Source organism: Lactuca virosa, chromosome 5, assembly GCF_052849685.1.
Source record: "Lactuca virosa cultivar CGN04683 chromosome 5, Lactuca_virosa_CGN04683_v6, whole genome shotgun sequence".
Lineage (NCBI taxonomy): Eukaryota > Viridiplantae > Streptophyta > Magnoliopsida > Asterales > Asteraceae > Lactuca > Lactuca virosa.
In genome coordinates this window covers 65,215,883-65,241,864 of record NC_136430.1, presented here as the reverse complement: position 1 = coordinate 65,241,864, position 25,982 = coordinate 65,215,883, and the positions used below count along the sequence as shown (strand labels likewise).

Here is a 25,982-nt window from a genome sequence, read left to right as displayed (position 1 = left end):
TTGTAAACGTCAAATCATGGTTTATATATGTATGTGTAGGAAAATAGAAAAAAAAATGAAAATTATAGAAACCGGTTTTTCCGACGGTTGAACCGGTTGAACAGGGAATCGGTCACCATACCGGTTCAAGTAAAAAATCGGTTTTTAAAACATTAGTGAGGAGAAGACGAAGAGAATGATTAAAAGTACTACTCTGAAACTTCTATTGACCATTTTATTTAAAAAAAAATGCATTTTTTTTAAATCGAACCCGATAGTCTTTCGTATTTTGTGAAAGGATAAATAAAGTTCGTTTAAAAGATCCCAACTTTTCCTTCTCTCTCAAAAGCTTCAATATCCACATTTCTCTCTCATCATCATAAGATAGAACAAATCTTTATATGGGTTTTCTTGAGTTTGCGTTTCCTACATCAATATCATCAAGCACTGTTCTTTGGAGTATTCTTATCTGGATTCTCTAAAACCCCATTTTTGGTCTTTGACTTGCTTCAAATATATGAACAAACAAGGGTTCTCTCTCTAAAGCTCTCTGGTTTTTTGGGTGTGGAATCTTGGTGGATTTTTTAACCTCAACAACATCTCTCCAATGGCTTCTTCATTGAACCCCATTAGTTTTCCTGGTTATCCTACTTCGTTTAACGAAACCCTAATCAAATCAAATAGACCCCTTACCCCTTCAGTTCACGCCACAGATTTCTTGACCAAAAGATCCCAACTTTTCTCAGTTCAGAAGGGTTTAACTTCAAGTTCTTGGCATGCGAAAACCCCTATTCATGTATGTTCAAATTTATGAAGCCTTTTTAATTTTTCATTAATGGGGTTATGATCCCTTAATACTAAGTTCGATTTCATTTTTTCATGATTACAGGCACATGCATCAATTTGTGTGAGCAAATCCATGAGATGGTGGGAAAAGACGCTTAAACCCAACATGATTGAGATTAATTCAGCCCAGGAATTGGTGGATACACTATCAAATTCAGGGGATAGATTGGTCATTGTGGAGTTTTATTCACCTGGTTGTGGTGGTTGTAAATCTTTACACCCCAAGGTATGAACTTCTGAAATCCCTCTTAATTATTTGTTAAATTTTAATTTAATTAACTTTTTTTTTGTTTGTTTATAATCAGATCTGTCAACTGGCTGAGTCAAACCCTAATACAATTTTCCTCCAAGTGAACTATGAAGAACTCAAACCCATGTGTCATTCTCTTCATATTCATGTTTTGCCCTTTTTCAGATTCTACAAAGGTTCCCAAGGCAAGCTTTGTAGCTTTAGCTGCACCATTGCAACTGTAAGTCGATTCTGGTTATGTTTTATTGATTATTAAACGAATTAAAGTTTATAGAATTGGTCAAAGAAAGAAATGGGTCAGATAATGTAACACTTTTGATCGGACCTGTTTTTGACCCGATATAATTGTCCCTTTCAATCCAAATGGATAATTACATCTTGTCTATTTTGTGAGTTATATAAAATAGTATTATAAAAAACGTTTACTTTATAAGAATAATTGGTTGATGGGATGAATCTTGATTTTATGCCTACAGATCAAGAAATTCAAAGATGCGGTGTCAAAGCATAAGAATGATGCGTGTGATCTAAATCTTGGTCCAGCCAAAGGATTAGAGGAATCTGAGCTGTTGACTTTATCTTCAATTGGTCAAATTTCATATCATTTGCCACAAAAGTCAAATGAGGAAGATGTGGTTCTTGAAGAGATGAATCCATCTATTAACAAATTACTTCTTGCATAGGTTTTAGATGGTAGTTCGATTTCTTTGCAAACTGCAAAGGGAGTATTTTTCTAGTGAGAATGTTCGCTCGAACCCTTGTAAAAACCGAGAAATTTTGGTGCATCGGATTGGGTGAAGAGATGGGAGGTTAAGTTTTTTGTACATATCTTTTTAAACCTAAAAGTGGGGTTTGTTGGTTTTTAGTTGAAAGATAAGCCCTACTTGTTTGATGTTTGATCATTATGTCGTTAAAGATTGTAACTTGTGATTTGCTGTTATTATCTTATTGTTTTTATTGGAGATTGGTACTAAATTGTATTCTTTCATGGGATTTTAATGACAAAAATGTTGAATCTTATTGATATTATTGTGGTTATGTGCCATAAAGAGTTTCTAGTGTTTTGATTTTTAAAATAAAAAAATGTTTATTTGTTTAAATAATAGTTTTGGATAATAAACACTTTTCTAAAATTGTTTACGACTTATTTAAACAAATTTACCATTAAATATATGTTTATATATACATATCAAATCTTTACTAGTCATTTTACATCTATAAACAAAAATTGTCTTACATTAAAAAACAACTTATCATTTGATATTAAATTAACTAATCCAAATATTTTTAAAAAATTGGATTAAATAAGCAATCATAGCCTCCATTATGTTAATCGATCCCTACACTACAAAATTACTAAGAAATACCTTTATGTCCATATGGTCTCTCCTTCCATTAAATGACTATTTTACTACCAAATGCTTTCTAGTTCAATAGTGTTGTTTTTCTTTTTTGGGGTTGAAGGTCGACATAGGTAGATTATTTAAAAGGAGTTTAGGATTATATTATATTTGTTGTTAAAAAAGAAAACTATTTTACTAATTTGTTATTTTTTAGGTCATTTTAATTTATGGTCATGTGGTCTCTCCGACCACTATTTTTCATTGCCAAACCAAGGATAAAAGTTGTGTGTTTTTTTTTTAATTGTCTTCCCAGTCCATCTAAATATTAGGAATACCGTTTATGCTTATTTATTCCTCCCATTTTCATTTCCTTCCATTCCAAAAAAAATAAATAAATAAACTTAAAAACATGTTTTTCCTTTCTAATTCCTTCCTTTCATTCTCATCCCTTTCATAATAATAATAATAATAATAATAATAATAAAGCTTGAGAACAAGGTTCTACCGATGAAAGTTTAGTTGTTGAGGAGTGAAATTTTACACAAAAGGTCCACGATTCAACCAATAATATATCCAAAATATTAATAGTGTTTTGCTATTGACCTCCCACACAGACGAATGGATGAATTGACATAAGATGCTTAGAAGATGCAATTTACAATTTCTACATATTGTCTTGCTTTTTATATTTCTCTTTTAAAAATGTGATTATATTTATAAAACCAACCACATTATTTATTTGCGTACTTCTTGATTTGATAAACACGTCAAATCAAGGGTATAAATTTAATAAAATTAATATTAGAAAATTTTGGAAATAAGTGCACATCTAATAATGAGGACGTCCAAATATCAAACACTTTAAGAAAATGTACACCTAAAAATAAAAACTCTAACATATATACAAATTCTCAACAAAAAAATGTCAAGTGCAAAGACAATCATAGAAGATTATGTAATATGCATATTCAACCATCATCAGATATTTTTAGATTCACAGATAACCTAATCGACGATCTGTGGAAACGAATCACAAAAATCATCATTGAAATCTTCTAGATCCATAGTTACAACATGCCCATCACCTACACATTGAACAACCATTACCACCACCATCACGAAAAAACTATCTGAAATTACTCTAAATTTCCCTATATATCTATGACAACAAGAAAAATAGAAAGAGAGAAAGGTGGCTTGACTATTACCGAGGGTTGGGTAGGTATTGTGCAGCGACAGTGGTAGAGAGAATAGAGGTAGGGTGAAAGTTGGTGTTTGCACAACATCAAAGTTTGTATCTATGTTTTCAGGTGTCTTGTGTTGTAGAGCTTTGGATTATGACAATTCTTTTGTGACATCCCCAAATTTACGGTCATTTTAAAACTTTTTGTTTATACTTATTTAAAACATAGTCTATTTATAAATGCGGAATTTGATCACGTAAAAGTATTTTCGAAGAAATGTTTTTCATTAATTTATAAAAAGCATGGGATGTCATAATTGATACCAAACATAAGCATAAATAGGTCTTATAGTGTCTTAGACTAATAGTTTACATCTCCTTCAATCTCTCATTGTGTATGTACCTTTGTACCGTTACCTGCGATACAAAGAAGCTGAGTGGGTCAGGTTGGGAAACCTGGTGAGTACATAGGATTTTCAACCCATAATAATATAGTTACTATGTTTAATCATCAAACAAACAATCAACCCAATTACTCATCCCCATTTTCCTATATATTTATTTCTAAGAACATCACCTAAGAATCATCACCTAGGTCGCCATTTCTTGTATAATCAATACCTATCATTGCATTATATATTTCCATTGCTAAGCGTTTCTCCTAATATTCATCGCCTAATCATCCCATTGAATATACGGTTCTTACATCACCTGAACTCATAATTTGTTGGTAGAGTACATCACATGAATATACGGTTCGTAGATCGCCTAAACTTGTAAATTCATCATCTACAGGTTGTAAACCTGTCGGTGATCCACTAGACTATATAGATTAGTCTGTGGTCGTCATCTATACTCTACTATATGAATACATCGCAATCATCGCAAGTAAGGGTCAGGGCATCTCCTAATCATCCTTCATGGTTAAAGACCTCTCTTAATCATCTTTCATCTCTCATCTTCCATCACTCATCACTCGTCACTACCCGATATATATATATATATATATATATATATATATATATATATATATATATATATATATAATACGAAAATATTTATATAATTAAATCGAGTAAAATCATATCATATAAGTTCATCCAACACATTGCAGATAATAGACACATATATCATTTAATTATATAAATAACTATGCTCTCACTTGATAAAAATGGGTGACTGATGATTTCGGCAGCGCTTCACTTCATACTTTGAAAAGACCTAGACGCATAAAGTACTAAGCCTTAGTCTAGTTTCGTAATCTTGATGGCTATAATGTGACAACTGTCAATTCTGGATCAAACAAAGTCAACAAGTCAACAAAGCCAACTTAACTAGTATTAGGGTTTTAGGATAAGCGCTATGTTTCCTAACATTCCTAATGTACAATATACAAGTATTAATACAAAGTACCGCTCTTTTCACCCAATATAGAATAAGAATTCGATTTGGATAAACAAGCAGAATTCGATAATTCAATTATATATTATTTTTTTGACAAAAATAATATTCATAACACAATGTGCTAATATCTTTGATGATATTGAGGTTTTTATAATAATTTGAATTTTTATGATTCAAATTCAGTAATTATACATTATTTTATCACACTTTTTTTTTATAAAATGTCACTTTTTTATATAAATGTCAACATTTTTATAAAAAATGAAAGAGTTGACTTTGGGATTTATGGAAGCACTAAACTAGACAAGACTTGCCTCATCTTTTCCAACAAAACCCTTACCCAACATGTATCCAACCTTTTAACCAACAAATATCCATGCATGCTCACCCCACCCTCACCCCTCCCCCTCCCCCTCTCTCTTTAACATCGACCGAGAGGCCCTTCACCCACATCATCATCTTCATCTTTCATCTTTACTCTCAAGAACAAGCTCCAACCTTCCATTCTTAAGTTCCTTCAAGTTGGTTCTTAGATTTTTGGTAAGCATTTCCTTGTTAATCTCGTAATTCTACACACATACATACTAGTTTTGTTACCTTTACACACATTTATATGTGTTATTATCCATAGGATTTTCAAATCTTCAAGTGTTCTTCAAGAGTCTTCAAGTGTTCTAAGCTTGAAAACCTTCATCTTCATCTCTTTATCCAACCACAAACACACTCAAGGTGAGTTCATACCCTATGTTTTCGAGATTTTCATGTTTAAGGGGGAATACAAGAAAATTTGTATAATAACACAAGTTGTTTTGCATGCTTCATCTCTATGTGTATATAAAGTATTATTTGCATGAAATATGATTATTACTAGTTCCTAGAACATTTATATGTGGTATGTTAGTTTGAGATACAAAACTAAGAAAAAAAACATAATCATGCTATATGTTCTTAAGAAAAAGTTATAACCACAAAGCTATAAAGACTAGGATTTTTATGAACAAAATATGTTTTTTCTAGCAAAAATGGTTATAACCTAGTTATTACACCATTTTTGTGGGATATAATCCAAAATATGTTATTTGGGACACATGTCTTGAAACTAGTCAAAAATATCAAAGATTTAGTTTTTCAAAAAGAAAACTAAAAAATCTATCATTTTATGTAAAAGTGGGTTTTCTAACAAAAATGGTCATAACTAGTTTATGGCACCATTTTTGTGGATTTTAACCAAAAGTATTTTGTCTTAAACATATAAAGATAACTTGACTTAAATATCCCAAAAAGGTAAAAATAAGTTTTACAAAGTTATATTTCACTATTTACCGGTTAATCTCGTTAAAAAGACCAAAAACTAGAAAAATGGCTATGTCATGCTAAATGTTCACATATATGTGCTAGATGTAAGCTATATGGTATAACCTTTTAAAAGCATCTAAACATGTTAACTTATATGTATTTATATATATGATTATATATATAGACACAACAAAACATTTATAATAAACTATAATTGGTATGGTTTATGGGTCATTAACACACTTTATCATTTGGACGAAACAAATAATTATTTAAAGGTATAATTTTACACTATGTAACTACTATGGAAAGGTAATACTTCCACTTGCAAAAGGGTTTTCAATACACTATACATAAACCTGTTAATACAATTTTGTGAGACATAGTTTTCACCGTACCTACTTGAGTACATACTAAAGCCCTGAATTATAACCAGAATCTCGGTAAGAGAGCGTGACACTTGTGTATAGATCTATACGGGACTGACAACCCCGCACCTAAATTGTTAGCTACAGTTAGACCGGCAGGCCTGGGGTGACAATTGTCTAACATTCTGACGCCTAAAGAACGTCGCAACAGGCCAACTAGTTTTAGCATGGTTGTAATAACTCACATGGGGTATTAACAATACATTTGGTTTACGAGGCTAACATACATTCAAATGGTTTTATATAACAATAAAACTACACGATACTATTTTCCAATACAACACTACTTACATTTTTGGTCTTAGGGTTTAAGACTTACAGCTTATTTTTAAAGAAAATATTGGATTTTGTGAAAGCGTACTCTATCATTTTACAAGGAAAAGTTACAGATTTTTCTCATACAAAACTCTTATGAACTCACCAACTTAGTTGTTGACACTTTTTCAAAATTACTTGTATTCTCAGGAAATCAGTAAACAAGTAATCAAAAGGTTTTGAGGATGGGGCATCACAGTGTCACGTTAATTATTTTTGTCATATGTGTTCGGTATTGAATCAAACAATGTTTTGGGTCCAATGTAATCTTCTTATTTATAATTATGATGGTTGTATGCAAGGGCGAAGTCAAAAAAAAATTTTAGGGTGGTCCTTATATATATATATATATATATATATATATATATATATATATATATATATATATATATTTAAGATAAAACTAATTAATGAAAAAACCAAATGAAAAATGAAAGAAGAATACAAGTTACAGAGAAAAAATAGCATATATCAATAAGTATTATATCTTATTTTGAAAAGCAAAAAAATGAAAATGAAAATGTGAGGGTAGGCCTGGGCCTACCCTGGTCCTAGGGTGGCTCCGCCCTTGGTTGTATGGCTTTGATCACTATTATTCATTATTTTATGATACTGTACATGAAGTCATCCACCCTCAGACGTTTCCGCCATTCTGGTTTGGGGGTATGACATATAATAATTATAGTCTAGATTCCACACTAATCCCAATGGGTACATCAAGATCTATCTAATATGGATCAGCCAGACAGGACAGTTAGGAGCCAAGATCATTTCGATATGTAGCATTTCTGAAATCCAACAACCAAACCAACGTGACCATTCTAGACACCTCTCTTGTAAGTAGATCAATCAGTATAATGACTTGGAATTACTAATAAATCTTATTTATAGGTTCATGATAACGATTTATGACTATAAATATAAGTTAAACTGAAAGCAAAAGAGTGTAGCTTAACTTACATGGGTTCTTGATGTAAACTGGAATTTAAGCGGGGAGAATACTGACTCGGGAACTCCTATTAGAAGGTTACAACTAGCTAAGTATTTAGGGGTGTCGCAAGGTTTCGTCGCATGCTAGAAACTCAAGAAAAATAGCCTAAAAGTGAAGAATACTTGAGAGGAATGGTGTGTAGGGGTGTGGGGGTGAATGGTTATACGGAGCTGACTATTTACAGGCCAGAAAAGCGATGCACGACGCACATGTATAGGAGCGCGTTGCGCACTATAGCCATGACGGCTCCTTTGAGCTTCTGCCACATGTCATTATCTCAATAGCCCGCGTCTCCCCCTTCTAGAAGGCGCCATGTGTCACCTTCGTATGGTGCCACATGTCAAAGTCTTTGTGGTCCACGTCGTCATGTCTCGGAATAAAGGGGTGCCCCGACATAGCCACGTGGTACTCTCTCGTGGTGTCATGTCATCGCGCGTGTCGCACACTTTGCGCGCGTGATTTTTCCAGATTTTCAAAATGGCGTAACTTCTTCATACAAGCTCCATTTTTTATGTTCTTTATATCCCCAGAAAGCCCTCGATGAGAATACAACTTTTCTTTAGGTTCCAACAGTTAAATCTCAATCTATCAAAATTTTATATTTTTATTGGTAGGCTTAGACTATGAGAGATCGTTATAGAAAGCATAACTCCTATATACGGACTCCGTTCTCGATGTTCATTATATCGAAGGACTCTTATTGACGAGATCTTCAACTCTTTTTTATATTTTTCGGCTAACAATCAACCGATTTGAATTTTGATTTCTGAGCCCGCACTGCACTGCTATGCCGAAACTTCGAAAAATCATAACTTCCTCTTATGAAGTCAGATATGGACGTTCTCTATATGCAAGCTCTCGGTTTAATGACTACTACGACTTTCGTTTTAATCTCTCAGGCTAAAAGTAATTTATTAAAAATCCATTTTTTACGATACGCAAAGTTGTGTCAGTTTATTCATGAAACTTTGAAGAAGCATAACTTCTTCATATGAAATCGAATTTCAATGTTATTTATATGTACATAATCCTTGTAAAATATACTTTAACTTGGTTAATATTATTTATCCTAAATAATCTTCTATAAAAATATCATTCTTATAGCTTATTTTATTTAATTGACTAGCCTGAATCTGCAGGTGTTACACTTTTGGTGTTGATATTTCGTAGTTTCATATTTGACATCTCCCCCAATTTCGGTAAGGTTTGAGATCTCCAATGCGATCTAGACTATTGTTGATTTTTAAAAGAGTTAGAGAGTACGATGAGACGAAACTCAACATATTAGAACACATGTAGTGTCCTTTTCCACTATTTTTTCCGATGACTTTGATTGTGATGTGTAGGCCCATTTTTTATTTAATATTAATAGTTTTATCTAAAACAAATAAAAAATTCAAAAATAATATAAGGGAAAATCAGTAGTTTTATTTTGCGCATGAACCAAAAATCAGTATATTTTGGGTAAAGACCAGATATACAAATAGACATAGATATAAATGCATTCTGTGCAAATTTTGTAGTTTATGGATTGGATCTCTTTTGCTAAACATGACAACCAAATGTAGTTTGCTCATCATATTATCACAAACGAGTTTTAACTATGATCTGATCCAAACCCTTAAGAATTATATGAGTTTGGAGCATAGATTTGGATTCGTTTACCTATTAACGACCCGCATCCGCTAACCCTTTTATTAAAAAGGTCGGATATGGATCATTACTGATCCGCTTTGTTTATAACATGCCCCATATAAATTTTAGAATTATACGTTTATATTTTATATTGAGAAAAGTTTATGTAACACCGTAAATTTTCAAACAAAATTTTCATTTAAAATCACATAATTCTCATAACACATTTCACAAAAATCTCATTTATTTAATTTAAAAATCGCAACTCCATAATTGTTTGATTAATAATCCAGGATCCTCAAAACATAACTCTTTCACTGGTGTGTACAATCAAGTCGGTGCCTTCCCGCGATCCTGAGAAAAACCTGAAACACATATCACATAACACGGTAAGCAAGAAGCTTAGTGAGTTCCCCAAAATACTACACACATCTCATTAGCCAATCGAGGCTATAACACAATAAGACCCTCCGATCAATGTGTCTCAGTGGGACCCTCCGGTCCTAACTCAGTAAGCACAGAATAATACACAACATAAATCACATAGACATAATGCAAGATATCACAGTACTCAATATAAACACATAAGACCCTCCGATCACACAAGAATTACCACTCTAGGTAAAGTATAGTGAGAAGACTCACCTCGGATGATAAACAGCCCCTATAAACGTTGCTGCTGCGCACCTGCCTCTATCACTGAGCCAAACCCACAATTAACCCAATTAGGAACTAAGTCCAAACTCTCACTCATTAGGTCTAAAGGTAGTCCACTAACCAGCCCATCCATAATCCAAAACCCATTAGGCCCACCAAGGCCTAATAACAAATGGGCTCTCCCGAGGCCCAACTCTCAAGTCCAAGCGGCAAGCCCAACTCAAGGGCCCAAGGCACATATATATATTTCTCTGGTCCAAAACTCTAGTGCAACAAGCCCAAATCCAGGCCCAACACTCAAGGCTTAAAATGAGACTTAGCCCAAAAGTCCACAGTGAGGTTACGCGAGGCGTACCTCCCTTGGTATGCTCAGCGTACTCACGAATCCAGATTGGCCATCGGGGACACTTGGTGAGTACGTGGGGCGTACTGGAATTACGCTCAGAGTACTTCCCAAATTCACTCTTTCTACTCATTTGGTCTTAATTAGTTAAGACCTTGGCTCATATCACAAATCTGGACTCCTTAATAGCTCTTACTCCATAAAGTCAGTGACTTTAAGCCTTTGCATGGCTGATAAGGTCATCAACACACAAAACTCTCACTCTTCTATCACAAAATTCTCATATCTCATGCATGGCTTGATTCCAACGTCCAAGTCTTGATTTTTATGACATTACACCACCAAATACACTCAAAAGAGTTGATCATAGTCTCTGGAGCTCAAATATCACATAAAGTCTCCAACTTTTGGGACAACCCCCTAAAATACTCTACTAAGATGCAAAAATCAAAAGAGTGAGAAAGCTTGAAGCTTTATACCTCTATGTGAAGCTCCCAACATAGATATGCTCAAATCCAAGAGTCTGGACTCTCACTCCTTCTCCAAAGCTTCTTCTCCACTCCAGGAACACACAAAAACACTCAAAGGCTCTCAAATGCACTCACAAGCTCCATGAACGAAGGTTTAGGGTTTAAGAGGGTTTGCAATCTGAGGATGGTGGCCAGGAATGAGGCCATCTTATTCTTTATATAGGGACACACCCAAAATTAGGGTTTTCACTCGGTCCCTAGTACGCCCAGCGTACCCTCTGGTACGCCCATCGTACTATGTGGCTTCGCTTAAAAATCACGCACATGAGTACGCTAAGCGTACAGACATGTACGCCCAGCGTACTCAGCTGCCACCTTTCTCAAATAAGGGACTTATCCTGCCAAAACTTTAAACTTCCATTGCTTCCTCGATATAACTCCGTTTCCAATGAACCTCATATCCATGGAAAGGTGACGAGATGTCCTACGCTTCTAGCAACTCGTCACAACCCCGAGACTTCCTTATGCTCGGGTTGCAGCCCATGAACCCTAATCACGGACGATCCGAAACAGGATGTTACAATTCTCCCACACTTGAATTAGATTTCGCCCTCAAAATCGCTCCTTATCAACACATAGATCGAACCCAATAACCCGAGAAGCACCAACGAAAGGACCTCATATCATACAACAATCTCTTTCAAGCACACCTGAACCCAACAGGAACTCCTGACCCCGAAGAAGGACAGACCTTTTTGCCGCTGCGGTACTCGATCTGACTCTCCATAACTTGAAAACTCTAGTGGTCTGTCTCTCTGTCAGACCACCCTCGCTAAATATCATCATGTTAATCGCTCATCGAATAACAGACTCTAAGAATACTCTACCGAATCTGATTCTCTAATCGATCCCGATCGCAACTCAAAAGGAAAGGAAGGGTCATATCCCACTAAGGACCCACTGCCTAAACAACTATCAGAACTCTTCTGAAGGAATGATACTCAAAACTTTGTCCTCAGAAAAGGAAGCGGTCAAGCTAGCTCGGAATGATCCTCTGACATCCTTAATCATAAGCCCCAAATCATCTCAAATGTCCCTTCCAACACTGAGCACCAGGTCAACTCCGACCCAATAGTTGAACCTCCAAAGGTTACCCACTGCACACCCAATAAGACCACTTACCGGCTTCCTTCTCACAATAACTATCTCGACTCATTATGATACACAAGTCACGAAGTTCGCTTTACCCCAAGCGAATACTACAACCCCATCTGAAGTCGTCTCACCACCGACCTCTATCATCTACCACCTACTGGTTCCATGTGTCTCGCGGTTCTTCCCATACCAACGAAACTGACCCACTCCGGTCTGAGACATCAGATGGAGATCAATACCCCTCAAAATGAAACCCATCTACGAATCCGGATCCTCATCTCGCCTACTCAATACACGAATTGTCCCAAACTCAACTCGAGAGTCTGATTCCACAACAGAATTGGAACCACTCATTTCCAATCTGATACTCAACCCGAACCCGCGATTCGCGAATTTATGCACACACCATCTCTCCAATTCCTTCCGATTACGATAATCCCCCCTCAACCTGGGATACAACAATCCTCGACTGTCACGGAGACCCCAGTCTCGCCCCTGGTCCGGCAACCAGGTTCCCGAAGACTCAACTGGTAAGGTTACCCAAGCCTAAGAACTCCTCTGCGTCATACTCTGACTAGTGAATACTACAACTCCCGGCAGAACAGTATTCACTCTTATCGAATACTGAGTGCTACGGTTCCCCCCGTAGCCTACGACACCCCCTCACTGACTCGTGAATGCTACGACTCCCCGCAGTATCACAACACTCTCTCGCTAACCAGTAAATACTACAGCTCCTCGCAGTATCACGACACTCTCTCGCTAACCAGTGAATATTATGGCTCCCCGCAGTACAACGACACTCTCTTGCTGACTAGTGAGTACTACGGCTCCCCGCAGTATCACCACACTCTCTCACTAACCAATGAATACTACGGTCCCCGCAGTATCACGACACTCCCTCGCTGACTAGTGAGTACTACGGCTCCCGTTAGTATCATAACACCCTCTCGCTAACCAGTAAATACTACGGCTCCCCGCAGTATCATGACACTCTCTCGCTGACTCATGGATGCTACGGCTCCCCGTAGTCTTACAACACTCTCTCGCTCACTGACTCACCATGGGCTCACTCCATGGTTTTCCTGATAATCCCAAGCGATTACTCCCACTCGGATCCACTTGCTCTCTTATCACCCCATAATCTCATCATCAATCCATCACTACACTGAGTTCACCAACTCATTCTCCGCAACTCAACATAGATAGGTTCTTACACCCACTCGGCTTATGCACCACCATTCCTGATGTAAGTTCTCGTAGGCAAGGCACTTTTCTCAGCACAGATACACCCTTAGACAGTCCCACTCTGGCAACAATTAACTACTGGGTTCCCACTGAAAAAAAAGTCACTAGGTATTCCACTCACCATCCCACAACTCGAGTCTCAACATGACCAAAATTTAGGACACCATACTCGGGCACCTCGGTACACCATCACAGCATCTCATGATGTCTTGCGTCAATCACTGATTTTCCACTTACGCAACTCGAAACCTCAAAATACTCCCATCTCACAAATTGAAACACGAAGGAATCGTCAACGACTGAAAACACGTTGACGAAAATCCGATGCTCCACCCTCTACTGATCACCACCCATACGAACTACTCATACCGACCCTGAAATTGGTTGACAAATCAACTGCTGCCCCTCCTGGAGTATAGATCACAATCTATACCTATACCCGCCAATCTCAGCTATTGCACCCTGAACTCAGCAACCCAACCGCCTTGAACTCAACATTTGCAAACCCGAAAAATCCCTAGCCACAATAAATTCTCTGACCAACGGCCACCTACCGTGGATTCACTCATCCTTCCTTAAGCACATACTCATACATCATCCCGCCTTGCACCTCGCCTCATCCACCAATAACCCAGGTCTCATGTGTCAGCACCGCGGATCTCCATAACCAGTTCTCTAACCGCACTTGAACGGATCACTGATCCTCTCAATAGAATACTCAGTTCTCCCCCACTCAGGGTTCGAACCATCACCAATTGGGATACCAACAATCTACTCTGTAGACTGTTTCACCAAGTATATCACACTTGACTCTTGGAACGTACCACATAATCACTCAATGATCTTCCCAATGGAAACCAAGCAACTCCAAATATCCCGTAACTCAGACAAAATCTCAGAATCCTCCCAACATGACTGCCTCTAGTCATCTCGAAACCTCAGACCGATATACCGCCGGATACCCCAACTGCTCTGAATTAGTCCTGACTCTCGATCTGGAAATAATGAACTATCACGCACCTCGTCTCTGATTCCTCGACCAGACTCCCATCGTAGGAATCATCATAAAAGCAAGAGACCTCACTCTCACAGTCGATACACAACGTAGACAACGAGGGCCACCACCTCGATATACTTCTCTTAATCACCTGGAACTGCTGCTAAAAGTATGCCTCCCTCAATAAGGCACCTCCTTTTTCTCTTCCATCTTAGTCCCACTAATGAATCTCTCATGGTATAAGAAATACCTCGCAACAAACATACTTCCCAAATACTCTGGTGAAAAAGGTTGCAACCCTATGCTACCCCACATGGTTTACCTCCAAACTCTGAAACCGGACGCTCGTTATCTCTTTTGCTTCTCCCAGAAAACGGGGACAGCGCAAATCTGGTCACAGAAGGTGACGTCTCATCTATCGGTCGATTGCTCAACTCAGACCGCAATCCTCCAATAAGCATCATCTCTACTCATCCTTGAGTCTTGCGACTCCAACTGGCATCTAACCAAAAATCTCTCGGAAACTAACTCGACTTCCTTCTCAAGGTATGCTCCATTGAAACTCGTTCGACATGGCCCTCTGCCCCCCACACTCTATCATATCTGCTCTCAGTCTAATCAATCACAACGGGATAACTGGTAAACTCTGAAGCACTAACCGCCACGAATCATGGCACTCGAACCATGTGATCACATCCCAATCTGCTACAAATCATGGTACTCGAACCATGTTATCACCTCTCAGTATGCTACTTAGAACCTCTGGAATTCTCCCTGTTTCGAGTACGGGTCCTCTACTTTTAGTAGTACGAGCCCATACTACCTACCACATCTACCCATATTTTCCACACGGATTGTCCCATATTTCCTAAGTAACTGCTCAACCTTCTCAATCACCAATCCCGTTAAACCTGGTCGCTCCTCAACGAATACTCTCCTCTATCAGTGTACTCAGCTGACTAAGGTCACTCCTTAGGCTCTTCCTAGGTTCTCATACTTCTTTGCCATCAGCTGCTGAAGAACTCCTTATGATGCCAGCCATCTACCTCCTGAATATCGTCATATTCACTTACTAGCTGACTCCCATCATCAAGAGTTCCACAAAGCACGAAGCAAGTAGCATTCAGGCATCGAATAATCTCCACCAACACATAAAACCACTCTAGGTTACAACTCTAGTTGCTCTACTCACACTCAAAAGGTATCACTGAACTCAAGCAACCCTACCTCTCGCGAGTATCTAACTACTCCCTCAGTAGGCTTCTCCAATGCTCATCTAGGTATCTCTCCTAGATTACTCCTCTACTCAAAGCTCTCTCGAAAAGATTCATGTTGGATACTCTTACTCCGCACATACTCAAAGCACATCACAGATAACAACAATTCCTAGGCTAAAGCATCACAAATCAGGCAACTCGAGCCCTAATATATGAAATACCTAGCCTATCTTCTAGCATGCATCACTAATATCTCAATGATAACTCATAACACAAATAAGTAAGGGTATTTTGGGAAATCAACGTTCGGGCTCTGGCTGATTGTACAAACTGCTCCTTCTTGTTTTTTCTTAGAAACTCTTACTCGTTTTAGAAAAATCATTTATTTTGCAAATTTTTCTCAAATCCCCTGTTTGAGTCCAGACATACTCGAAGGTGCATCCGAATCCCTCAAACCAAGGCTCCGATACCAACTTGTAACAACGTAAATTTTCAAACAAAATTTTCATTTAAAATCACATAATTCTCATAACACATTTCACAAAAATCTCATTTATTTAATTTACAAATCGCAACTCCATAATTGTTTGATTAATAATCCAGGATCCTCAAAACATAACTCTTTCACTGGTGTGTACAATCAAGCAGGTGCCTTCCCGCCATCCTGAGAAAAACCTGAAACACATATCACATAACACGGTAAGCACGAAGCTTAGTGAGTTCCCTAAAATACCACACACAACTCATTAACCACTCAAGCTATAACACAATAAGACCCTCCAGTCAATGTGTCTCAGTGGGACCCTCCGGTCCCACAACTCGGGTGGACCCTCCGGTCCTAACTCAGTAAGCACAGAATAATACACATCATAAATCACATAGACATAATGCATGATATCACAGTACTCAATATAAGCACATAAGACCCTCCGGTCACACACGAATTACCACTCTAGGTAAAGTATAGTGAGAAGACTCACCTCAGATGATGAACAACCCCTATAAAGGTTGCTGCTGCGCACCGGCCTCTATCTCTGACCCAAACCCACAATTAACCCAATTAGGAACTAAGTCCAAACTCTCACTCATTAGATCTAAAGGCAGTCCACTAACCAGCCTATCCATAATCTAAAACCCATTGGGCCCACCAAGGCCCAATAACAAATGGGCTCGCTCGAGGCCCAACTCTCAAGTCCAAGCGGCAAGCCCAACTCAAGGGCCCAAGGCACATATATATATATTCCTCTGGTCCAAAACTCTAGTGCAACAAGCCCAACTCCAGGCCCAACACTCAAGGCCCAAAATGAGACTTAATCCAAAAGTCCACAGTGAGGTTACGTGGGGTGTACCTCCCTTGGTACGCTCAGCGTACTCACGAATCCAGATTGGTCATCGGGGACACTTGGTCAGTATGCGGGGCGTACTGGAATTACGCTCAGCGTACTTCCCAGATTCACTCTTTCTACTCATTTGGTCTTAATCAGTTAAGACATTGGCTCATATCACAAATCTGGACTCCCTAATAGCTCTTAGTCCATAAAGTCAGTGACTTTAAGCCTTTGCATGACTGATAAGGTCACCAACACACAAAACTCTCACTCTTCTATCACAAAATGCTCATATCTCATGCATGGCTTGATTCCAACGTCCAAGTCTTGATTTTTATGACATATCACCACCAAATACACTCAAAGGGGTTGATCATAGTCTTTGGAGCTCAAATATCACATAAAGTCTCCAACTTTTGGGACAAAATCCTAAAAATACTCTACTAAGATGCACAAATCAAAAGAGTGAGAAAGCTTGAAGCTTTATACCTCTATGTGAAGCTTCCAACATAGATATGCTTAGATCCAAGGGCATGGACTCTCACTCCTTCTTCTCCAAAGCTTCTTCTCCACTCCAAGAACACACAAAAACACTCAAAGGCTCTCAAATGCACTCACAAGCTCCATGAACGAAGGTTTAGGGTTTAAGAGGGTTTGCAATCTGAGGATGGTGGTCAGGAATGAGGCCATCTTATTCTTTATATAGGGACACACCCAAAATTAGGGTTTTCACTATGTGCCTCGTACGCTCAGCGTACCCTCTGGTTAGCCCAACGTACTAGGTGGCTCCGCTTAAAAATCACGCACATGAGTACGCTAAGCGTACACGCATGTACGCCCAACGTACTCAGCTGCCACCTTTCTCAAATAAGGGACTTATCCTGCCAAAACCTTAAACTTCCATTGCTTCCTCGATATAACTCTGTTTCCAATGAACCTCATATCCACGGAAAGGTGACGAGATGTCCTACGCTTCTAGCAACTCGTCACAACCCCGAGACTTCCTCATGCCCGGGTTGCAGCCCGCGAACCCTAATCACGGACGATCCGAAACAGGATGTTACAGTTTAATTTTATTTTCAGTTGAAAGTCAAAAGGGCGATGACCAAAGACCAAACTGTTTTTACGTAGGACTCGATGAGCCGACTTTTAAACTTCCAGTCTTCTACCAAGAATCATGATATCATTTTATTTACATTTCATCAAGCAATCAACAATTTTATTTATAAATAAATAAAGCCATTTATCAACCGAATGAGAGCTTTCAATTGTTGTTCTCTATCACTGCAATCGACGGTCAAAAATCAATCGAAAGTATGAGTTTGATTATTCAAAACCCTACGGGTTTGGATTGGATTTTGAAATTAGTTAAAAGAGTTTGGATCAATGTCGATTCGCTCCAAAGCCGCTCCATTGTTAGGTGTAGTAATAACTAAGCATGAGATCGTTCTAGGAAAACTACTAATCATAGGGAGACCAAAGCTAGGACGGAATACTGAACCATATATAGTTATATACACGTTTGGTACCGGTTTCAGGACCAGGAAATTTGGTACTATAACCACTTTAGACCAAATTAAGAATACTAATGTAAAACTATTCCATGTCCACTACTCAATTACTAAATTATATCAAAACAGTTGCTTGATAACCTTGATGAATTTAGTACCTCATTTTAATCTTGAACTGTTGTGCACTGATATTTTGGACAAAATATTATGTATCACTCTTCTTAGTACTCTGCATAAGAAAACCTTATACAAAATGCCTGCATTAATCTTTTATTCAAATTGTCTAATATGATTTCTAGTACATTTCTAGTACAAGACAAATAGACAACTGTGACTAATATATCAGAGAGATGCTAAAGCATTAAAATTAGGAAGTAACTCAACAAACACTCAATAGATATTAGAAGCTAAAGCAATAAAATTAGGAAGTAACTCAACAAACACTCAATAGATATTAGATGATAGTTAAAGAACTACCATATTTGTTTTTAGGGGATTTTCTTAACTAATCTTTCTCTAACAACGTAAATAAACGTTCTTCATTTCTATTGGTTTCAACAATCAAATTAATAATCTCTTTCAAAAAAAATCAAATTAATAAATATTCAAAACATATGATAAATTATTTAATTTACTTAACCAAATTTAAATATTTTTTATCTATTAAATTAAGTGTAATAAGTATAAATTAATTACAATAAGTTAAAAAGCTCATTCAATCATAATGGTGTAATGATAAATGGTTAGAGTTGTAATATTAAAATGGATTTTCAATGCAATTTTTCTTTTGAACGATGGATCGGATGGTTATGTTAGTAAATCCAAATTAGAAACTCCTTTACGACAGGTTCGAACTTAGGGTTTTTACTCCAAGATGCAATAACTTCTACCAAGCGCTAGTCATTACAACTTATTAAAGTTATACCATACTGAGGCGGCATTTTTTTTTGGAACCGACAAATAGATATAAATAAAAAGGCAAACCTCTAGCAAGAGACTAGAGGCCGCAGAGAGAGTTTACAGAGGGAAACCAAAACAGAAACAAAAAGAATAACAAGCCACCAGATAACAAGAACTAGAACTACATACAATGAAATGGATTACTGCACCAGTCTTGCCACTCCAAGGTAGAGTTTTTCCTCTTATTTTTGATCCAAAGAAACGTAGTGGACTGTATGATATCTGCACATTTGGCGGAAGACAACCGCTGCTTTTTAAAAACTCTATTATTTCGTGCTATCCAAATATTCCAGAGGGTTCCATAGCAAATCCCGAGTAGCAATTTCCTCCTTAGCGGGCAATCGAACCATTTGGTTGCGTATTGGCGGCATCTCGTAGAAAAATAGTACCGTAGAAATCATTGAGATTTAGTGGCTTAGAAGAAATATTTTTAATAAATATCTCATTTAATAATGATAATATTTTATTTTCTAAATTGCATTCAGTAATTATAACTATTTTAAATTTCTAACTTGAAACATTTTAATAAATATCTCATTTAATATTGATGACATTTTATAGTAAAAAAAATACTATTTGACAATTATTTTACTTCCATTAATTTCTATTTTTTAGTTCAATTTTCAAATGCTTATAACTAATTTACTGGAATTTAATTTGTACTTCTATTAAATCGCATAACAACCTACAAGTAAATACAGTATATGTATTATTTTGAATAACATATAATGTTTTAATACTTTATTCGTATAATTTTGTTAATATCAAGACAAATATGCCACAACGGTTGGTGGGAAACACCTTCTTTTATTTTCTTTTCTATGAAACATATAGTGATTAAGGATGGATGGTGTCGAATGCTTGGCGTGGCAGGGTAGGGGTACCGCTAGTGCAATAGCTTCGTGTCATGGATGCCACTGCTAAGGTGTGGGATGGCAGGTTACTTAACATGCTTGGTTGTATCTCTATAAACTCTTTATGTTTTTATTGTTTAATTTTATGCATAAACATTTTTATCAAAATAGTTTTGTATGTTTTTAATTAGTTTGAGAATTAATTTTGTTATTTTAAAGTAAAATAAAAATTGATTAGTTGGATGAGACTGAGTAATAATAATAATAATAATAATAATAATAATAATAATAATAATAATAATAATAAAACCTTATGTGACAATTATATGATAAATGGGTTGAACAGAATGAACACCTTCCACCATAAATGATTGAACTTTGCGTTATTTAAACTCGAATACTTAAGGGCTAGTATTTTATACTATGCAAAAAGTAAATGAAAGTATTGCCACTAAAATATGATTTAAATACTTTTTACAGATAAGTCTTTGAAAACAATTTTTTGCATGATTAAACCTTAATTTATTAGAACAATAAATACATTATTTTTTTATTATTATTAATCAAGTAGCCCATCTTGTATAATCAATAAGCATGTTGCATACCTCTCGGCTACATGTAGATTATTATTATTGTTGGCTTGTATATCGTGATATAATATGCGTATCCAAACTTTATTAATATCGATCAAAATGGTATTAATATCGATCAAAATGGTAGCCATTTTTATTATTTGTTTATTCTAACATATGAGATGCAAAAATACTAGTTTTAAACCGGTTTCGGTTAAAAATCGGTTTTGGGTTATAATCTATATAGTTTTTTTGAAAGTGATATTACTTTAAAAAATTGTTTTAGAAAAAAAAAACTAGTAAATAAACCGATTTTTGATTTTTAAATAACATGTTTCTTACCCTAAACCAATTCTCAACATAACCGGTTCGGTTTTTTCCTACAGATTTTAAAAAAACCGGTTCACTTTTTGTACCTCTATCAATCAAGCAACATTCCCGTTGAAGATTCAAACGAGTATTAATCAGAAAGTGATGAAAAAATCATTTCGTGTTGAAGTACCATTGTTGCCCGTATAAACAAACTCAAAATTCACTTATGTAAAAAATGACCTACACTTTTAACAACATACATATATACAGACTTGTGACATGGGTCTTTTCGTCATTTGTTTATATTTCATCATAAATGGCTGCATATGACCACAATCAATCAATCATGACTTGGATCAATTTTTTTATGTACTGTGATAGATTAATTTTGTATACTGTTGTAAATTACTTGTTCTGATGTATTTCAAATGAAATAGCAACCTACTTTCATTTGTTTCTACTTTCGTCCCCAAAAACAATATTCGTTTTTTATATAATAATATATATTTAATATGATATAAAATAATAAAAAAAATGTATCATTATCTAATAATATGTTTCGTTTGAATTTATCAACTTTTTGTTAGTCTTGAATTATGGGATTATATCGTACAATCTACAATTTATGGTTTTGTTTTATATATTTAATTTTAAATACATGATCAAATAACATAATTATATTTAATCAAACATAAATTAGACTGATGTACCTCCTAAAATTTACCACGATTAGATCATACGTACTATATTTAATGGTTGATTTTTACGTTCAATTTTAAATACAATATCTTATACCATAATTATCTATAATCAATCATAAGTGAAACGCATCTACTATGCCATGATTATAATATCTTATCTAAATTTAACGGCCGACTTTTAGAAAATCAAATTTAAATTCATTTTATTATACCAAAAATAGATTTAATCGACCATAATATGTTTAAACATATCCATAGTAAATAATACTAGTTTATTCCATATATTTAGCATGCAAGTGGTTTAACTTGGTAAAGATTAGCATTTTTTTTAAAATATATTCAATATTCCATTTATCAACTTTTTGTTAGGCTTAAATTATTGGATTATATTGTACAATATACAATTTATGGTTTAGTATTATATATTTAATTTTAAATACATGATCAAATAACATAATTATCTTTAACTTGGTAAAGATTAGCATGATCTTTAGTTTTTAAAACTATATTACATATTCCATTCATTACAAATATGTGAATGTATTAGTTTTTTGGAATGAAATCGTCCCAATAATAATTTTCGATATTATTTTATTTACAATGTATATATAATAACCGAGATTTCATTTATTCTATCTCTCTCTCTACACATTCAATAATTTTGTGCATTTGTTCCAAGATCGAAAACATATATTTTTTTTAACCCATTCATACCCAACTATGTTTCAATGTCTATTGAATGATTATATGATAAGTGTTCATACTCTACTTATTTTTTTGCTTTGTTGTTTTCTGTGAAATATATCAACATACTATGTATGTTTTGATTGGATACCATCCTACTTCCATTAATCCATAATTGTCGTTATATTTCTGCTTGTGAGGCATGCTGAAGACTTTTTAGGTATGACATTCATTATAGAACACCACCTGTTGAAAGGTTGTCGTTTCATCTACAAGACAAACAACCTGTTGTGTTTAAACCATCCCAGTGTATTACTAATGTTGTTTCTAAACCAACTATTGTTGCTTCTCAATTTTTGGCCTGGATGGAATGTAATAGCCACGATGAAAAGGCAAGGGAGTTATCCTATGTTGAATTCCCAACTCAATATGTTTGGAATAAATCAGATAAAGTATGGACAAGAAGAAAAACAAAGACAAAGTCACTTGGCAGAATTAATCATGTGTCTCCCAAGTCTGGTGATGTTTATTACTTACGCATTTTACTGAACAAAGTAAAGGGTCCTACTTGCTATGAAGATATTAGAACGGTTAACGGGACCGTTTATGACTCTTACAAAGATGCTTGTTACGCTCTTGGTCTATTAGACGATGATAGAGAGTACATATCTTCTATACAAGAAACACATCATTGGGCCATCGCTTCTTTCTACAGGTCTCTATTCGTTATGTTGATTACATCAGATAGTCTATCCCGACCTCATCATGTTTTTAAAGAGACATATAATTGTCTTTCTGATGATGTCATTCACATTCGTGAACAAGAAATAGGTGTGAAAGGTACATTTTTAAATAAACTAAACCATTTACACAAAAAATGTTCCCACTTTAATTGATATTATAAATAAATTATTTTATAATTTTTAATGTTTTCAGGCTTGAAGCTAAAACCGGAAGTAATTTACCACCTAATGTTGTCGTAAATTGAGAAATCTTTATTGACTTGTGGACTGAGTCTTAAGCAAATACCCAATATGCCATTACATGATCACAAATATATTCAAGATTCTTGCAATATGTTAATTCAAGATGAGCTTATTTATGATCCGTCCAGTCTTGAATTTGAACATCAACAACTTCATTCAAAATTAAATGACGAGCAAAAAAATGTTTATGATATAATTATGAATGCAGTTAACAACAAAAAAGGTGGTGTCTTTTTCCTCTATGGTTATGGAGGAACAGGAAAAACATGTGTTTGGAAGACATTGTTTGTTGCTATTAGATCTAAAGGTGAAGTAGTTATTAATGTTGCTTCAAGCGGAATTGCAGCACTCTTGCTTTCTGGTGGTAGGACAACGCATTCAAGATTTCATATACCAATTAACTTGAATGAGAATTCGTTTTGTTCTATTACGCCAGGTAACGATGTAGCTGCCCTGTTGAACAAAGCGAGCCTCATAATTTGGGATGAAGCCCCAATGATGCATCGTCATTGTTTCGAAGCAGTTGATAGGACACTTAGAGATATTATCCTTCCATCAGACAATGATAAACCATTTGGAGGCAAGACCATTGTATTTGGAGGTGACTTTCGACAAATTCTTCCAGTAATACAAAGAGGAAATCATTTAGATATTGTCCAGGCATCATTGCATTCATCAAGATTATGGCGTGAATGTATAATTTTACGTTTGACTGTAAACATGAGGCTTTAGGTCGGTTGTCCAAACAATGATTTTGAAGAGACAAAATCATTTGCTGATTGGATTCTTAAAATTGGTGAAGGTACTATCGGTGGTCCTAATGATGGTGAAGTTGAAGTTGAATTTCCAGAAGATGTGATCGTTCCCTCTATGGGTGACCATATTCATTCAATTGTATCCTGCATTTATTCATCCTTTCAGAACCATCTTGATGATTTATCGTATTTTCAAGATAAAGCTATTTTGGTTCCTACTAATGAAGAAGTTGATGCTATCAACGACTACTTGTTAGAATTGATGAAAGATGAAGGGAAAACATATCTGACTTCAGATTCCTTATGTGAGACCGAGGCAGAAGATTCTTTTGAGGAATTAGTATACTCTCCGGATGTGTTGAATGCTTTTAAGGCCTCCGGAATTCCCAACCATAAACTTATACTAAAAAGGTGTTCTGGTCATGTTGCTTCACAATATCAACCAAACCAGAGGACTATGCAATGGTACTAGATTACAAATCATAAGGCTTGGAAGACACGTCATTGAAGCACGAATCATGTCTGGTAGATTTTTCAACGAGACTAGTTATATACCTCGCATTAAGTTGACCCCATCCGATAAAAAAATTCCATTCCGTTTTCAACGTAGGCAATTCCCCATAGCAGTTTGTTTCGTTGTGACCTTTAACAAAAGTCATGGACAGTCATTATCAAATATTGGATTATACTTGCGTAGACCTATCTTCACCCATGGTCTGTTATATGTAGCTGTTTCTCGTGTAACAAGCAAAAAAGGTTTGAAGGTACTCATATGTGACGAGGAAGGTCGTTCAACTAATAAAACAAAAAACGTTGTCTACAAAGAGGTCCTGCAACGTTTATAGATATTTATCGATTTCAGTGTTTCTTCTTCACATTTCAATAATAACAATAGCCATAAACTTTCTTTTATAATTATTATGCAATATATATAAATGTTTTTATATTTTTTTAATGCGTTCCCCCGCGTTTAACGCGGGCTATAATCTAGTTTTATGCTATGCAAAAAGTAAATGAAAGTATTGCCACTAAAATATTATTTAAATACTTTTTACAGATAAGTCTTTGAAAATAATTTTTTGCATGATTAAACCCTAATTTATTAGAACAATAAATACATTATTTATTATTATTATTAATCAAGTAGCCCATCTTGTATAATCAATAAGCATGTTGCATACCTCTCGGCTACATGTAGATTATTATTATTGTTGGCTTGTATATAGTGATACAATATGCAAGTATCCGAACTTTATTAATATCGATCAAAATGGTAGCCATTTTTAGTATTTGTTTATTCTACCATATATCAAGCTAGAGATGCAAAAATACTAGTTTTAAACCGGTTCCGATTAGAAAACGGTTATTGAAAAACTGGTTTTTGGTTATAATCTGTCTAGTTTTTCTGAAAGTGATATTACTTTAAAAAATTGTTTTAGAAAAAAAAACTAGTAAATAAACTGATTTTCGATAGATTTTAAAAAACGGTTCACTTTTTGTACCTCTATCAATCAAGCAGCATTCACGTTGAAGATTCAAACTAGTATTAATGAAGTGATGAA

General features: G+C 35.5%; 2 protein-coding genes across 2 annotated transcripts; both read left to right on the top strand.

Annotated features, from left to right (window-relative positions):
* Positions 1-306: 306 nt before the first annotated feature.
* Positions 307-2,063, top strand: LOC145111191 (thioredoxin-like 1-1, chloroplastic). Its single transcript, XM_079047487.1, has 4 exons — positions 307-775; positions 869-1,051; positions 1,131-1,295; positions 1,552-2,063. Exons 1-4 carry the CDS (start codon positions 587-589, stop codon positions 1,756-1,758), a joined length of 744 nt encoding a protein of 247 aa, XP_078903613.1. The 5' UTR covers positions 307-586; the 3' UTR covers positions 1,759-2,063.
* A 21,650-nt stretch (positions 2,064-23,713) lies between these two features.
* LOC145111337 (uncharacterized) lies at positions 23,714-24,892 on the top strand. The gene is made up of 2 exons (XM_079047626.1): positions 23,714-24,359; positions 24,468-24,892. Exons 1-2 carry the CDS (start codon positions 23,714-23,716, stop codon positions 24,890-24,892), a joined length of 1,071 nt encoding a protein of 356 aa, XP_078903752.1.
* Positions 24,893-25,982: the final 1,090 nt, after the last annotated feature.

Bases quoted from the DNA above. Each gene is read 5' to 3' on its own strand.
- LOC145111337 (XM_079047626.1), top strand. From the start codon at position 23,714: ATGCCATTACATGATCACAAATATATTCAAGATTCTTGCAATATGTTA. The intron at 24,360-24,467 runs GTATAATTTTAC...AAATTGGTGAAG, and splicing joins ATCAAGATTATGGCGTGAAT to GTACTATCGGTGGTCCTAAT.
- LOC145111191 (XM_079047487.1), top strand. From the start codon at position 587: ATGGCTTCTTCATTGAACCCCATTAGTTTTCCTGGTTATCCTACTTCG. The intron at 776-868 runs GTATGTTCAAAT...TCATGATTACAG, and splicing joins ATGCGAAAACCCCTATTCAT to GCACATGCATCAATTTGTGT. The intron at 1,052-1,130 runs GTATGAACTTCT...GTTTATAATCAG, and splicing joins GTAAATCTTTACACCCCAAG to ATCTGTCAACTGGCTGAGTC.